This window comes from Callithrix jacchus, chromosome 8 (assembly GCF_049354715.1).
Source record: "Callithrix jacchus isolate 240 chromosome 8, calJac240_pri, whole genome shotgun sequence".
NCBI classification, from domain to species: Eukaryota; Metazoa; Chordata; class Mammalia; order Primates; family Cebidae; genus Callithrix; species Callithrix jacchus.
This window is the reverse complement of record NC_133509.1, coordinates 56284809-56303561: the sequence shown is the minus strand read 5'-3', so window position 1 is coordinate 56303561 and position 18753 is coordinate 56284809. Positions and strand designations below refer to the sequence as shown.

The 18753-nt window shown below is 37.2% G+C and overlaps 1 gene segment (V, D, J or C); it reads right to left on the bottom strand.

Annotated features, from left to right (window-relative positions):
• Positions 1 to 16492: 16492 nt before the first annotated feature.
• LOC100409764 (T cell receptor alpha variable 13-1-like) lies at positions 16493 to 18159 on the bottom strand. The segment is given in 2 exon segments: positions 16493 to 17885; positions 18054 to 18159. Coding segments are annotated over 2 exon segments (375 nt in total).
• Positions 18160 to 18753: the final 594 nt, after the last annotated feature.

Here is an 18753-nt window from a genome sequence, read left to right as displayed (position 1 = left end):
CTTCTCTGGGACTGTCTTAATTTCTCCTTTGTTTTAGAGCAACAGTTTTGCCAGATATAAATTGTTGGTTGCTAATGTTTTAAACACTTTATGCCATCCTACTGCCTTCTGGCTTCCATGGTTTCTAATTAACAACTGACTGCTAATCTTACTAAGGATCTCTTGCACGTAGCTAGTCACTTCTCTCTTGCAGCTTTCAAGATCCTCAATTTGCCTTTTTCTTTAAACAGTTTGATCATAATGTGTCTCACTGTGATTTTTTTTTTTTTTTTGCCTTTATTCTACTTAGTGCTTGTTGAATTTCTTGGGTGTGTAGATTCAGGTATTCTATTCAATTTGGGGTCATCATGTCACAAATTTATTTCCTGAATCTTTCTGTCTCTCCTCCCTCTGGGAGTTCTGTTATACTTATGCCTGTGCTATTGTTAATGTCCCATAGATCATCTAAGCTCTTATATACATATTTTTTCATTCTTTTTTCCTTCTGCTTCTTAGACCAAATAATTTTATTTGGCTTATCTTCACATTTGTAGATTCTTTCTCCTACCTGCTGTTATGTCCCTTTAGCAAACTGTGTTTTAGAAAAAACTTCTCTCTGTAGCCAATTCTCCATCCTGAGGGGATTCTGAGTTGTGTTGAAACACCGGGAAGCCCTTTGAATTAGTCCTTCAACGAGCCACCTGAGAGGTCAAAGTAGTCAAGCCCTATTCATTGATAACAAAGTCCACTCTGCTTCTTCCAGCATTAGGAACCCACACTTGGAATAGAGGATGTCATTTAAAGTCTGTCTTAGAGCCAGTGATGAGAAGATGGAGCAAAGGTAAGTTAACAATAACACAAAATTATCCTACCAGGTTGCAATTACTTTTTTATTAACTAAATATGGGTTTGGTAGCTGTCAATCTTTCTGTGGTGTTTGGCTGGAGTAAACTGGTTATGGCCTTACAGTTTTGTGTCTTGACATGTCGTCTGCTATTTTCCTGGTCTTTTGGCTAAGGAAAGCAAAAGCCTGGTCTTTGGGCTTTTTTGTACATATCCACTAACATTTCCAGGTCAGTGGCTAGTTCTGGTTGTATGAGGCAAAAGGAAACTCATAAAACTCACTGCTCTAGCATTGCTCAAGTCCTAAATTTCTTAACCAATTGGGCTTTTAGTCCCCACTTCTTAGAATCTTTTAATTTTTTTATTCACAGATAATGGTGGTTTGAATTACAATTTTTCAATAGTGTGAAAGCAGTACGCAATCAGTAGAAACTGTACTTTGTATACCTGTACGACTATTCTGTTTCTCCCTTTAGGTATAGTATTCAATAAGTTACATGAGATATTCAATACTTCATTATAAAATAGGCTTTGTTAGGAATGATTTTGCCCAACCATAGGCTAATGTAAGTGTTCTGAGCACATCTAAAATAAGCTAGGCTAAGTTATGTTGTTCAGCATATTGGGTGTATTTAATGTATTTTTTACTTACAGTATTTTCAACTTATACTGCATTTGTGGGGACGCAATCCCATTGTAAGTCAAGGAACATCTGTACTATCCAGAATCATTAGGTGTATGTAACAAGATGAATGGGAAAAAGTACACCTTCTCTAACTTTCTAGAAGTAGAAGGCATGGTGCTTCTTTTTTTCTCCTAACAGCAACCTTAGAACAGCCTGGGAGGTGTACTCTCCCGGTAGCAACATGATCAGAATGGTATTAAAACTGAATTCTGGTTCAGCCACCTGGATTCTTTTATTGGAAAAACATGGTCCTATATTATGAAATTAGCTATCATTAATTTGAGTGTTCTGCTCTATGAATTCTTGAACAATGGTCTGCGAGGGCTCAGGTGATGAATAAAGTATAAATGTCATGAAAATATATTTTTCTCTGTTTATTGTTCTAGACAAAAGATTTGAGTATGACTAGGAACTGACCACAAAAAAAGACAGAGCTTTAGCCACCAGAATGGGATGAACAAATTTTATGAGTATGGAAAGAAGCAACAACACTGGCACCTAGGAAGGGAAAACCTTGGACCATTGAAGGTGGAGCGGGTGAGGATTAATGCTCTCCTTGTATACTAGATGAAGCACACAGCCTAGCAAGGCAACCATGCAGTTTGGTTGTTTGTTGGTTTGTTGTCTTCCACTATTCCATGAAAACAGAAAACTCCTGTGAATATGGCTTCTCCTGAACATTTCTGCAACATGAATGGCAGCTTTCCAATACAGATTCCCCATCCTCTTAAGTATGAAAACACAGGGATCAGCACAACATTTTCTCAATCTGACTCATACAAATGAGTATTTTTCCCCTGGTGTCTTGGGTTACGCCATGAATGGCTACAGAGGTTGCAAATACTCCCTGACACTGTTCATATAGCTTAACCAAAGTGAACTAATGTTGATCCAAATAAAGTTTAGCAATAAATTTCAAACCGGATTAATCTCAGCACCGTTGGTTATGTTTATGTCTGAGAATAGGACCATAGGAGATCTCTATGTTGGGAATAGTAGTTACTTTTTGGCAATTAAAACAAAGATCAGCATGTCAGTCCAAATTTCCATGTGTGGGTCATATTAAATAATATGCTGTATCCTAGCTGTCTGTACATTTCAACTTATTCACAGCTGGCAGAATCTAGGATGCTATGAGGCATGATTGAGTTGCTATTGCAGGTTTGGCCTCCTCCTCATGCTTAGAGTTCTACTGACAGTAGCCATAATTAAATGTTGTGTGAGACAAATTCAGTGCATTTAGTTTCTGCCTCTTTCACTCAAATTAATCAGAATGACTGATGGAGTGGGATAGTCATAAGAAAAATTTCTAGCCACTAACATGATATAGAACCATGGAGTGGATATCGTTGAATATCCACTACGGGATAAGAGTCTCTCTTGTACCCCCACATGACCTGCTGGGTATGCCAATACTGTAAGGCCATGACCACTCTACCTGGACCACTTTTCAGTTATGCTTGCAGCAAGCAGCCTTAAGGGATGAGGTTATGCCTCCCTGTATGACAGAAAGAAAACTGGCTTACTGTTTACTGTTGCTAAAAATTTCCCAAGCTCAGAGTTCCTCAGCTATGATACAGCACCACTGCATGCAAAGTATTCATCAGCACTGACTATATCATCTTTTGGGGACTTAAGGGAAAGAGTAACTAAAGTGAACATACTAATGTTTAGGCTGTTTGCTGTGCCATAAGTAACAAAACTGTTTGTCTCTAAGGAATCTCATGTCTTTACTGACAACCTCAATGAAACAACATGCTTATTAGCTTTCAGGAAGAGGAAAAAAATCCAAGAGCTGATAACCCCCACCTCTACTATAGTAAAGGCTTGTGAGGAAGATAAGTTTCTCCAAACTAGTTTGAAACAGACCTTTTTTGAAGATTACCATGTATACAGACCCATAGGTAATTAACCATCACTTCCAATAAAATGCTTGAGCAATTTTCTAATATACTTTAATGAAATGACATCTTCTGGGAAATTAGTGTTACCAACTGAAATGACTATTAATCTTGTGAGAAGCCTAATAGCCACTACACAGATAATCAAAAGCAGGGTAATCATGAACCAGTCCTTTGAACATAATGATCTGTAAACCAGAACTTTTAAAAATCTAATCTACAACATGTCTACTGTAGGGAGGAAACCCCGAAAATGCAGTGGCAAGGGTCTGAAGCCTCAGCCTGTTCCCATATAAATATTGATTTAGAAAAGAACTAGAAATGTAGGCACATAGTTATTACTTTATATAATCACATATAATCTTATAGTAACTCACTTATAATCATAAAGATATATACTCAATATAACCTTTATGAAGCATGGAACTGAGGTGACATTGTGAACAAAGTGATCCTGAGGCAAGATGCCCTAAGCCCTCTGTCACGCCCGCAGAAGGGCTGCTGGAGGGCGCCTCAGCTGTGTGGCAGGGCCAGCCCTGGGAAAGCGCCCGCTGTTTAGCAAGCAAGGAAAGGAGACATCCAAAATGTCCAAGATGTCTCCTTCCTGGGGAAGTTGGGAGAAAACTCCGCTTCTCCAGGCTCTTGTGGCAAGGCCTGACAGCTGTCAGGGAAACCCACAGACATCCGGGGGCTTAACTGTCTCTATGTGATGCTGTGCTTCAGTGGTCACGTTCCATGTCTACTCTGACGCCCTGCTCTGCACCTGGTTTCTCTTTTTCTCAGAAGATAAGAATTAATGTCCTTGACATTTCTAACAAATATGCGAAGGGCGCTGATGTATTAGCTTTTCTCTTCGCCTCCGCTATTTGAAAGTCTTGGTCCCCCTATCTTCAAGACACGTGATTTACCTGACCCTATCAGCGACTACCATTACCTCACCCTACCTTCCCTGCCCCCTGCTTTGTACTCAATAAACGTCAGTGTCCAGGCACTCGGTGCCACTGCAGGTCTCCGCGCTTTTGTTGGCAGTGGACCCCCCGAGCCGAAACTCTCTTTTCTCTATCTCTGTGTCTGTCTTTTACTTGTAAAGCTTCTCCTCTCTGCACCAGCAGAACCCCATAGGGCTGGACCCTATAGTCTACCAAGGCTATTTATTTGAATTTGTTTCCCGAGGAGCTTTTTCTCTTGCAGTAGTTTGACTTGAGCTCATAATTGTTGGACTTGAGAAGTTACTTTCATACTTTCCAACATGTTTTAAGTATGTGGTTTTTTTTCATTTAGATATTTCATTATGTGTTACTAGTCTTAAGAGCTGACTAAGTGCTTCAGATTACATCTGATAAAGTGAGATCAGTTTAGTGAGGAAAGGTTGAGACCCTGAATGGATCTAACTATTTGACCAGTGTTCACTGAGCAAGAAAAGCTAGGTTTTGAGTCTGGGAGCAAGGGTGAGAAAGAACTGAGCTGCCCCACATAATGAAGCAGAGAGAACACACAAGGTCAAAGTTGCTAGGGTGAGAATGAGAGGAAGGAAAAAGAGAAAGAGGAGGGCCAAACAACATTCATCCATTTATCATTTGGTATTTTTTTTACTAACTACTATAGGCCGGCCATTATTCTAAGCACTAAGAATAAAGCTGTCAATTAAACAAGCAATAGCCCTGGACCTCATAAAGCTTGTATCCTTGGTGGAGATATAGGCAACAAACACATTGACAATAAACACATAGACCAACAATATAACTCCACAGTTTGATTATTACCATAATGGAAAGAACTAGGGTGTTGTAACAGAGTTAGGGGAAGGGCCACAGATGGCTACATTAGTCAGGAAGGTCAGCAGAAGTCAGTAGGTTTTTCTCTATAGTAGTGGTATTTGAGCTGAGACCTGAGGAGTGAAAATGAGTCAGAATCACCAAGATTTGGGGGACGAACATTTCAGATGGTTGAGAGAGTTAGATTAAATGTGGAAAAGGACATAGCAAGTTCAGAAAACTGAAAGGAGATCAGTGTTTTTGCTCCATAGAAAGCTAGGAAAAGGGAGTTTAGAGCTGAAGGGACAGGGCAGGTTTGAATGATACAGATCTTTGTATCCCACAGCCTAAATTTGCATTTTGTTCCAGGAGCAATAGAAAGCTATTGAAGCATGTTTGGCAATTAGAGACATCTCTTTATTTATGCTGTAAAAAATCATTCTGGCAATACATCAGACGGGTCCTTCTCAAACTTTGAAGTGATAGAATCACCTGGGAATCTTAATAAAAAGCAGATTCAAATTCAGTCAGCCTTGGGTGGAGCCTGAGAATCAGCACAAGCCCAGACAGTGCTGGCCCACACATCAAGTGGCAAAAACATGGAGAATAGATTGCCTTGAAAAAAAGAGAGAACAGTTATTAGATTGGTGCAAAAATAATCGTGGTTTTTGCCATTGAAAGTAATGGCAAAACCGCAATTACTTTTGCACCAGCCTAATTACCCTAGCCTAATAGAAGGTAATATGGGCCAGAGCACTGTTTTTCAGACCTTCAAAAAATATCTTATTGTATGAAAAAGTATTTTTCTACATGATGAACTCTGTTTTATCATCTTTTTCATAATAAAATATATAAACATGCACGCACGTTAAAAGAAAATTAAAACATTGTGAAAGTATTTAATAAAATGGAAGCTACTTTAAGATAATAATGGTCATAACTGACAAAGTATTGAAAAATCAGCATCATCACGTGCGGCTGTTGAAATTACACTTTGGTGAAATGTATCTCAGGAATATTAGGCATTTAGTGTTATATGTTTTCTGTTATTCAAGCAATTCCATTTCCATTAAAACTACAAATACAATTATGTTTTTAAGAAGCATTATCTATAACACTGTATAAGAAGAAGCAATACCAAAGGTGATTGATTTTTTAAAACTTATCTATGTAATGGAAACTAGGCAATCACTTAAAATTATGCCCTCTGGGTGCCCATCAAAAGTGGATTGAATAAAGAAAATGTGATACATAAATACCATGGAATACTTTGCAGCCATAAAAAAGAATGACATCATGTTCTTTGCAGCAACATGGATGAAGCTAGAGGTCATTTTCCTAAGCAAATGAATGCATATACAGAAAGCCAAAAACCACATGTCCTCATTGGTATGTGGGAGCTAAACCTTGAGTACACATGGACATAAAGACTACATCTAGAGCACTAGAGGGGAAAGGAAAGAAGGGGCAAGGGTTGAGAAAATAACTATTGATATTATGCTCCATACCTGGGTGACAGGATGATTCATACCTCAAACCTCAGCATCAAGCAATATGCTCAGGTTGCAAACCTGCACATGTACTACCCCTGAGTCTAAAATAAAGGTTGAATATAAAAGAAAAGAAAAGAAAACTATGCCCTCAATATATGCTTCCTGGGATGAAAACACCAAAATATAATGTTGAGGAAAACAAGCATGGTAATAAATACTGGACATATAACAAACCACTTACATAGAAAAATATAGCTGCATATGTATACCAAAAATACATGATAATAGTTATAATTTCTTGGTTATGAAATTATAGATGTGTTCTATTTTTTCTAGGTGTTTAATATCTTTATATGTCTCTTTATATCTTTATATATCTTTTTATGTCTTTATATATATATGTGTGTAAGTAATCAAAATGTAATTTAGTTTAAAATTACAACATACAACTCCTTTCAACCACCAAGTCCCACTTTACATCTTTCATGGAAAAAGCAACTGACAAGGGGCCAGAATACCTGGGTTCTACTCCTGGCTTCCACTTCGCTGTAACACATGTTTGAGTAAAGTGATGCCATGCCTGTGGAGCCTGCTTTTTTTCATCTATCAGATGAGGAGAATGAGTTGGAAATGTATTTTCTAAAGTGTGATTGATACAGGAGGTCATATTAGGCAGAACACAGATGGTCTTTTTGATTGTTATATATGTGACATTATTTTAATTTGTATTAGGAAAAAAAATCTTGCATATCAAATACACAGTTTATAACATATATATGGTTCCACTGATCGCATCTATTTAAAATGACAATATTTTACATATTCTTGGCATCTATTTAATATAGAAGTCAATTTAATGTTAAATTAAGTAAATTACGAATAGATGGCACACAGATACAGAAAACATTATTGGAGTATTATGAAAAAATAGGTAAAATTCTGCTGATGAGTGTACGACCAGGGGAATATATGCCCCATGGACTCAGAGCCTGCACCCTCCTAGAGCAAACAATAAAGAAGTGGAGGGACTCTGTGGGCAAGCAGGCCCAGGATCTGTCTAGTTTACACTGGGGAATGAAATTTCAATCATGACAAAAGGAAGCATAATTCCATGTAAATTCAGCTTCATCACATAAGAGAGATGGTGCATTATCCTTCACTTCTGTTTGGAGAAAGTTCCTCCTACACATAAAGAAAAAAACTTCACTCCCACCTACAAAGCTAGGCCTGTGTCAAGGTTCCCAGGGGCAGGTTGTGGTACAGGCTGCAGGTGCTGGGGAGACTGTGCCACAAAGCACAGAAGTAGGTGGCTGAATCTCCAGGATGAGAGGTCGAGATATTCAAAACATGGTAAAACTTCTCTTTTACAAGCAGTTCTTTAAAATGTTCGTCTCTTTGCTCTTCTGGCTTGATTGAATTAAGGTCAAAGACACAGGTCCTTTCCCAGGATCCTGCCGGAACCATTGGAAGTTGAAGAACGTTCTCTCCGGGTAAGTGTAATTAAGAATGGTGTGTGTTCCCTCCTGGATACTCAGGATTGAAGGACCCTGCTCCGGCATATGTAAGCTCTTCACCCCTGTTTAAACAGAGAACCACAGACAGAGGACATTCATTCATGGCTGACCACTTTTGGAAGATATACACTCTTTTCACAGCCCCCACAGGGGAACACTGAGGCTCTGACCACCCTTGTATAACTTTCAGACTTTTAAAAATGATCTGCTCTTTTTAATGATATCTCCAGAGCCCAGCAACTCACAACACAGCCGCCAAGAGAAAATCAAAAATGAAACTCCCAAAGCCTTCTTCATTTTTATCCCTCAGACTCACTGCAGACTCTGGTTGGGGTCTGGGAGCCCTCAAACACTATCAAGCCAAATAGCTTGTTTCTCTGAGTGAATATTCATAGTTCTTTGTTGCAGGAAGCTGAGTATCCCCAGCCAACCCAAAACAAGATTTACTCCCCCAAGCACAGATCACACAGCTCTCTCTGATCTCTGAAGAGGTGAAATGGGATCACTGAGAGATCAGAGAGAGCTGCGCGATCTGTGCACAGGGAGTAAATCTTGTTTCTGGCAGGACCCAGACTGGACCAGGTGCTGATTCTCAGTCAGCTGTATCTAGCATTTGTCTCTGGGATTATTCTCTTTTCTTTTCTTTTTTTCTATAATACTTCCTGGGCATCTACCATGTATGTACAAGTTATAAATTGAATAACTAAAAAGGATTCCTCCCCCAAGGAAAACCTGGAAAGGTTATTTTCTCCCCATTCCAATGCAAAGCTCTGTTAAATGAACTCCCAGGTATGGATCTAGTTATTGGCACTGAAGCTCAGTATAAAATGTTGTTATATCTGAGCCCTACTCCATAAAGCTCATGTGGATCCATCATAGAATTTGCACTAAGTTATACCTGAAGCAAGAAAGCTTCATTTTCTACTCTTAAAACCTATGAGATAAAGAAATAGTTCAAATAATTGGAAGAAATCAGGCCAATGTGAATAAAGAGTGACTCTCAGCCCTAAATAAAGTAAAATATAATAAAATAACCAATAGCAGAAGAGTAGAGGGTTAAGCCTTATCTATACATAAATTTTCTTGTTATTTTATCTCAAATTATCTTTGTTGCAATATCTCATTTATATCCAAGGATAACTACCATTGGTGAAAAATTATTCCCTACTACTACAATTCAATCATTTAATTAAATTCATGTAATTTAATTCAATCCTTACAACCATTTGGAGAGGTAACTGTTATTTTTATTATAATTGATGATGTCTAAGTGGCCTGAGTTTAAGTAGTTTTGTCCATGGTCAAATAATTTAGTAAAAGACAGATATATTAATAGTGCTTCAATGACTATACCTTTTAATCATCACCTGGAACCTACCAATCACTAGAGTGGGCAAGAGAAATGCCTATATTGGAACTTATATATTGGAAATGCCTACATAGAATATTCCCATGAAAGAAAGTGAACACTATAGACAATTGCAGAGCTAAACCTTATGAGGGAAGGCCTTTTAGTGTCTGCATGTGGCTGTTTTGTTCATTACTCTACTCTTCATACCTACAAAAACAACTGTTGTTTATTGTGTGTTTAATAAATAACTGTATAATGAATTAATCCAATGTATGTCTGTCCTTCAATGCCTAATTAAGTTTACTATTTCTCCATGAGGCTTACTTTTGTCTGTCTTTTGCCACAGTGTTCTCCTGAAAATACCCTTAAAACTTAATTGCCCACATACTTGGAATTTTATCTGTTGATTAAGCTTTCATGCATTTTATCTCATTCCTCAATTAATTTGTAAGATTTTTCGGGTAAATCTTACTCATGCTGCTTAAGAGTAATATTTTATACTACTAACAGCTTAGTCAAAGATCTTAAGACAGTAGATTGTACACATAGGGGCTTCATATTTATTTTCAGTGAATATGTATTTTTCATGCTAACTTACTAGATGATTAGTCACCAATTTAACCATGTCAATGTGGTCTTTTTTACATTATTAACTGAAGAAAAGTGGTGCCCTTTAGAGATGCTCTTAAGATTAAGAAACAAAATGAAGCCAGAAGGAGCCAAATCGGCACTGTGAGGTGGATGCCTAATGATTTCCCATAAAAACTTGTATAAAGCCGTCCTTGGTCAATGAGAGGAATAAGCCGGAGCATCGTCATGGTGGAAAAGCATACTCTGGTGAAGATTTCCCAGAATTTTTCTGCTAAAACTCTGGCTAACTTTCTCAAAACATTTTTATAATAAGCAGATGCTATCATTCTTTGGCCCTCCAGAAATTCAATAAACAAAATGCCTTCAGCATTGCAAAAAACTTTTGCCATGACTTTTGCTCTTGACTGGACCACCTCCACCTCTTGACAGTCTTCAATTTGATTGTGCTTTATCTTCAGAATGACAAGGATAAAGCCATGTTTCATTTCCTTTTCCAATTATTTGAAAAGATTGGTTCAGGATCATTATCCCACTTATTAAAAATTTCATTGAAAGCTCCGCTTTTTTTTTTTTTTTTTATCTGGAGCAGATCTGAGTATAATGGTTTTGGCACCGATCAAGTACAAAGTTTGCTCAAGTTGAATTTTGCAGTCAGAATTGTGTGAGCTAAACCAGTTGAGACATTTATAGTATTGGCTATCATTTCTACTGTTAATTGTCAGTTTTATTTGATTAGGGCACATATGATTAATTTTTTCTTCACAAATTGTTGTGGAATGTCTGCCACTGGGGGCTTTATCAACATCCTCTTTTTCGTTCTTAAACAAAATACCCATTTTATTTAGGAATGAACAGACAAGAGAATGGCTGATTTTATTGGGGAATTGACCCTATAAATTTTTCATAAAGTATCAATGATTTCACTATCCTTGATCCAAGGATTTCACTGTCTACCCAAGTTTCACCATAAATTTGATGTTTATGCTTGCTTCAAGTTTAACAGAATTCATGTTGCTTTGATAGGGGCTGTTGTCAACTGAGGTCTTGTCCTTCTTAGTGCCTCAAACTAAATCCTGTTCAGATATGTTATAACAACTTAGTATAAGGTCATTTTGGCACAAAAAAATGGAAAAACATGCATAGTTTTCATAATATGCAGTTTCCTTTTTCCATGAACTTTTCAAAAACATCTAGTATTTATTGAATAAACTGATCTGAAAATCCAACAATTCACAAAGAGTGTTGAATTTCTTTTTATTGATCTTTCAGTCATATGTTTCTGAATTACCTTAGCCAATTCTTCTAGCTCAATCTAGTCGCCAGATGGAAAATTGTTTATTGTCGTAGTTCTTTCTCTTCAATCTTTGGTCAAAAATTTGGTATGTCTAACTTCAAACCAAAGACTCAGGGATTCAGATATTTTTGATGAATGGTAACTCTGGAAATGGTCTAGGAGCCTAGAGAGGTATTTTCTTAGAGTGAGTGTTTGCCTCCGATGCTGCATCTATGCTGTCACAACCATAATCACTTCCTGCCTGTGATGGGGAATTCTTTCTTTGTTCTCTCCAGCAGGTGGATGTCTCAAGCAGACCCTTAGGGATTTTGTGTACCTCCCTCCAACAGTCCTCTCACTGTAGCCTCTTTCAGTGCACAGAAACACATCACAGTTCTCCAGTTGTGAAGTAGAGATGACAAGTTGATGGATTGCCTTACCTTCTGCAAATTCAGTGAGTAATGACCTGTTGCATATTGCCAATCGTGAGTCCTGATAAATAAGGAAAATCATCTCCCTACTCCTGGGCTACTTCTACCAGAACAGACCATAACTTCCAGCACTGGTGTCATAATTGCAGTCCAGAGTCACAGCCTCCTTCTCCTGCACCAATATAGCTGGTTTAATTTGAGGTACTTCTCAGCAAACCAGATTCTGAAGGGAAAACAAAGAACCATGTCCAATTATGAAAACTGCCATGTCCAGTTATGAAAATTATATATGGTGATAGTCTGTATGTTTTAACATAGTTCACAGCTCTCAAATACTATGGAGATAATGAGATTTCTTAACCTTCTTAAACTTTTCTTAATCTTTTCATACATCTCATGTATTCCTATAAAAAAATGAATACCAAATACAAAAATTATTTGGTGTCTTGCTACTACTCAAGAAAAGACAAAGTTCCAAAGCATGAAAGACACTAGAGATGCTAGAAAAAAAATATATGAGCAGAAAATTATACTAAATATGCCTTTCTGACTAATGTCCTCATGCAAGTATCTCCTAGAGAACACGAAAAAAAATCTATGGAAAATTTTAGTAACTACATCTTAGATCAATTATGGATTTGTATGATCAGCCAGAAAGGCTACATGGTGGAACCAAATGATCTCCAATGATTACTTGTTTTAGCAACCTTCCAGAAACTACCCATCATAGTAGGGATATATTGGCTGCAACATTAGACAAGTAGTTGGGGAAAAACTTTTTTAGGATAACACAGAATGTGACCAGTTTATGCATTTTTGACACCTGTAAGGTTTCATAAAAACCATAAAAATGGAATATGAACTGGAATACTGTCCTAATGAAACAGCTGAATATCTCCAAAGGGGTTTTAAACAATTATATTCCCTAGAGAGTTATGAGTATGCACTAGTAAGAGTTGTTTTATTTTCTACATAGGTTGAACCACTCTCCTGTGAGAAATACACAGCACTAACAATGGCTGAACATGAATTTAAATTCGTGTTCCCACTTGTGACATTTCAAATTATCTACTTATAGGGGAACATATTTTTCTGGGGCAGTTATATAACATTTTACCTTCACTCAGAAACTTCTCTTTTCTTATCACCTCCTTATCCTCTAAAAATGGAGAAACAACACATGGGAAATATTAAAACTGAAAATAATTACCGTATCAGATATCCTTGAACGTCTATGAGCTAATGCATTATTACCCTTCACGCTCATGGCCCTGAATTCCTTCCTCTAACATCACAGGTTCTTCTACTATCAGCTGGTGACTCGTAGGTCCATGTTACTCCTAATGTCTGGAATCATATTTAATTCATTCTTTCACAAACTTAACTAGATAAATGAACCCGTTATACTCAGTTCTTATACCAACAGGTACAGTTTTCTTTCCTAGCCCTTCATTTAATCAGCCTTTCATTTTACATGATCTAAGCCTGGATGCATTGGTATGTGGAAAAAAATTCCAGATAAAGACTGCTTTTCAACCTTGTGAAAATGACCTTATTAGGTACTACTTACCACCAGTTCAACAGATAAAGGAATTGGTCTGTGGTTACTTTTTACCAATTAGTTTGACATCATCTGACCTTAGATGACAAGAATTGAGAAGTTATTCACATTACAGATCTTAAACTGAGGTTCTTCAGAGACTCTTTAGAGCTTTTCAGAAAATGAGTGCAGACCTAAGATCCTTGAAACACATGTATAAGTGAACTAAGTAGACAGCTCCATCCAAGGAGATTGGAAGAGTATTATCTAGATTACTGGAACCACTGGGTGTTATACTATCTTTGCATTCTTTTGTTTTTCATCCTTTCAGTGGTATTTTTCAACTTTAATGGCACAATGTTACATCGATTTGTAATTTTTTTCTACTTTGTTCTTTTGCTAATGAAACAATTTGCTTAGGTATAGACCCTACTTGAGGCAATAACCATCCTAACACTTTTCACCTCTACAAAGCCATAGCTAGTGCAAAAAAATTAAATAATTTTGAGATACGTTATTCTATGCTAAATCCTGGGAAAATCCAAGTATTAACCATACCCAATTAATATGATTAAAATAAATTTTGATCAATAAACTTAGTCTTAAAATATCAGAAAAATATCTATTGATAAAAATTTAGGGTAGAGTTGGTACAACTAAACTTGATGTGATTAACTCTGATTATAGGGTTTGGTTCAATCCTCAACTGAATCTCTTCATTATCAATTGCCATACTGTTTCCTTAAACACTATACTTGCTATAGTGTTTCTCTAAATTATAAATTAAACCTCCAAAGAAATTCAAGTATTTGAAATGTTGAGTTATTCCCATCACATGACAAAGGTTTAAAATATTCAGGTATAGAAAAAACAGAGGGCTAGCAGAGATGATGATCGTGTGTGTGCCTTGTCTAAACAAGATTTGGAAATTTCAAAAGATTGTATATTGCATAATTCCACTCATGTGACATCCTGAAAAAGATAAAAATATAAAAGAACAGACCAAGGTTTGCAAGAAGTTTGAGATGGAGAGGATGTGATTTCACACAGGTCGCACAAGGGAGTTTTTGGGGTGAGCAATCTGTTTTATATTATAATTATGTAATGGTAATCATATCATGCATAATTATGAAACCATAAATATAGCAAAATTGAAATTTCATACAGTGAATTGGATACCAAAATGTGTTCCTTTTTAACGTTAATTTAAAAACTGAAAATTGTAAAAACTGAGAAAATAAAATAAAGCAATTGATGTGGTTTCCATTTTCCTATCTGGAACTCTGATTTTCTTTCTCACCTTGTGAAAAGGATAGCCCCAGGCATGCCAACTGTGGTAGGCAAAATAAGAGCTCTAAAATTTAGGCCTCAGTCCCTGGAATCCATGAAAGTTATCTTATGTAGCCACGGGGAAAAAGATACTGCAGCTATGATTAAATTAAGGATCCTGGGATGAGAGGTTATCCTATATTAAATGGGCCTTAAATGTAATCACGTGTGTACTTTTAATAGGGAGGCAGAGGGAGATGACAAAAGAAGAGAAGCAGTGCAATCATAGAGGCAGAGATCAGAGTAATGGAGCCACAAGCCAAGAAATGGAGGCAGCCATCAGAGCTGGAAGAGACAAGGAACAGCTGACCTTTCTTGTCCAGCTGTTTTAACCCTAATTTAATCTAATTATTTTCACTTTAAGAACAAATCATAACTAACAGCCATAACTCAGCCAGGTGGAATTATTCTCCCCATGCCAACTGCTGATTAGATCCATCTGTGGGAATAATATGAGATCTTAAAATTAGCTTACCCTTGACCACAAGTGGGAGAAATAGAGAATTAATTATTTATGCACTGTCTTTATTTCCACTGATTTATCTACAACACTGAAACATACAACTCTTTTAAAGGAAATTGTGGTAGTAATGTTTAATTCAGTCAAACATGAAAATGAGGTAGGGAGATTTGTAGCAAGCTGTCTGTAAATTAACCATTGGTCCAAAGGCCTGTTGTAAGACATAGTGGCTCACGTCTGTAATCCCAGCACTTTGGGAGGCCAAGGCAGGCGGATCTCTTGAGATCAGGAGTTCGAGACCAGCCTGGCTAACATATTGAAACCCCATCTCTACTAAAAATACAAAAATTAGCCAGGTGTGGTGGCAGGCACCTGTATTCCCAGCTACGTGGGAGGCTGATGCAGGAGAATCACTTGAACCCAGGAGGCAGAGTTTGCAGTGAGCTAGGATTACACCACTGCACTCCAGCCTGGGCGACAGAGTGATACTCTGTCTCAAAAAAAAAAAAAAAAAAAAAAAAAAGGAGAAGAAAGAAAATGAGTAGGATAACTGAAAAATGTATTAAAAAACATTCTCATGTGCCATAGAAAGAAAGATAAAGGTGGCAATAAAAATTAAATGTGTGGGAATAAATTTAACTATCTGAAAACAATAAAACTTCATGGAGAAAGACATAGGAAAATGAAAAGAAATACTATGTTCTTGAATAATCAGGTACTCACGCATACATTTTAAGATGTTTTATACTTCAAAAATCAACTTTTAAATTTAATTTAACCAAATTAAAATTTTGACTATACTATAGCATAATTAACTTTTTTCTTCTTTTTTTTAAACAAACATTTATCGACTATTAACTATGTGAAAAAGATTGTTCTGGGCTTTGCAGATATAGCAGTTATTAAAACACACATCTCTCCTTTCTAAATTCTATGAGAACGTAATCGCTAGCATATTAATAAGAGTTGAAAATAATTGATTGGCAAGTCTATTCTGAAGCTCAAATTCTCATATAAATTCCTATCTTAATTTCCCTCAAGCACACAAACAATATGTATAATCACTGGACTCTAAAGGAAAATCCCAGTGACATTTTCTTAACAAAAAACGGCGGGAAGAAAGAGATGCCATATGTTACCACAAGTAGAGAGAAGAAGAAAATAAAAATTGCTGTGACTTATAAAAATTTCTCACAGAGCTTTTAAAAAAGAAGTGTTTGAGGAGAGGACATGATAAAATGAAGAATGCTCAATTCACAATATAATAATAGTAAATAAATCATGATCCTAGTTATAAAAAAAAATCTATGAAGACTAATCAAATATTAGCAAAACAATATCTGGGGTATAGGATTATGAATTTCACATTTTCTGTATTTTTTTTTTTAGACAGAGTCACGCTCTCTCACGCAGGCTGGAGTGCAATGGCTCCATCTCGGCTCACTGCAACTTCTGCCTGCTGGGTTCAAGCGATTCTCCTGCCTCAGCCTCCTGAGTAGCTGGGATTACAGGTGCATGCCACCACGCCCTGCTAAATTTTTGTATTTTTAGTAGAGACAGGGTTTCACCATGCTGGCCAGGCTGCTCTTGAACTCCTGACCTTGTTATCTGCCCACCTCAGCCTCCCAAAATCCTGGGATTACAGGCATGAGCCACCACGCCCAGTTTAATTTTTGTATATTTAGTACAGACGGGTTTTCACCATCTTAGATAGGCTCATCTTGAACTCCTGACCTTGTGATCCACCGGCCTTGGCCTCCCAAAGTGCTGGGATTACAGCCGTCAGCCACAGTGCCCAGCCTTTTACATATTTTCTGTATTTGGCATATAATGCTTTACAATCAGAAAAAAAATAACACAATTTTCAAATGACAAGAGTGAAAAGCACATTCATAACAAGGATTGTGATATTGATATTAAGGGTTATTTATAGCAGAGGAATCCAAATTTATAGGAAAATATAAACTCATCTTTAAGGCCTAGATTTTAAAATAATTCCTTTTAAGAATCTACTGAGCAGAGCCTCCTGATCACTGAATGAGCACACAGAGGTGCCTGGGAGGAGGCACAGCCAGAGAAAACATGGAAGCTCGGCACTCCCTCTTCTGCACCTTGCCCTATGCATCTCTTCATCTGGCTGTTCATTTTTCTACTATGTATATGTATGTCAAAACATCATGTTGCATACCTTAAACGTATACAACAATATAAATGTTAGAAAAAAATTCATTAAGCAACAATCAGTCAACAAAATGTTCTAAGCCTTTCCAGGTCACCTTGAACCTAACTAACCTTTTTTTATGTGCTTTTAATGTCAATATGTTAGTTTCAAGTTGCAAACAAACTGTATGACAAATGCTATACTTGTAGGTTTATGACAAAGGAAAGGGAGTGCAGCTTCAGCTCCAGTCTCAGGTTTCAGTACGGGTAGCAGGTGCCTGGGAAGCAATGTGTACCAGCTGCGCAGAAGTAGAGAGCTGAGTCTCCAGGTTGGGTGTCTGTGATGTGCAGGGAGAAATGTTTGGCTGTCTTATTCAATAAAACAGTCATTCTTCTGTCTTTCCTTTTGTCCACATTTGAACGAATGTCTATAATGAGCCGAGGTCCTTTTCCAAGTTCTTGCTTATACCAAGGGAAGTAGTTTGAAGCACTGTCTGAATAAGTACAGTTGATAACAGAGCTGTCTCCCACCTGGACACTCAGAGTAGAAGGACGCTGCTCCACATTCTCTCCATTCACCGCTATGCAGAAAGAAAAATATCAAAGATATAAGAGGAGTTATTAGATGATTACTCTCTAGAAGTATTTTTCATAGTAACAAGAGGAAATCCAAATAAAGCAAGTCTTCTCTTTGAACTTCTAAAGAATATCCACGAATTTACTCTGTTACCCAAAAACCCCCAACTCACAATCCAGCTGCAGCCACAAGAATATAAATACAGCGCGAATGGATGTCATCATTGTTCTTCCCAGTTAAGATAAGTCATACGCCTGCAACCTCCAGTTATAAGAGTCACTCCTATCATCAGGTTGTCCCTTCTCTCCTCTAACAACCATAGTGGTTTCTCACATTGTGTACCCAACCAATAAGAAAAAGCCTCTGCTGCTACCATAAGCCTATTCATTCAGAACCCTCTACTCTGCCTCAGCAGAGAAGCACTACCATCTTGTGGTCACATCCCTAACTACTGAAATTGCTGGTTGAATGTTTTTTGCTAACCCTATGAGGCACTCAGGTGCACAAGAGCAGCCGTGAGTCAAACAAATTGGGTGTTCAATCAGAGATTAAATGCCTAGTAAGAATGTAGATATCTAATTCTATAGTTATGCACTCTACTGAGCCATTATTTATAAACTGGAAAGAAGTAGATGCTGTTGATGTTTAGTTAATAATGTGCTGAGTTTGTATGTTTGAAATTAGGGAAATACCATAATTCACGCTCATAAACAAAGAAAAAATAATGCCTTCCATTTAGGTCAAGTCTACCATCATGACTTGTTTGTTATGGAGGAAAACTCTTTCTTTAAGGAGTATGTAAGCCAAAGATCAGAGTAAGAGAGAGAGGACCCCTCAATATTTCAAGCACTTATTACTGGAGGTTCTGCTTC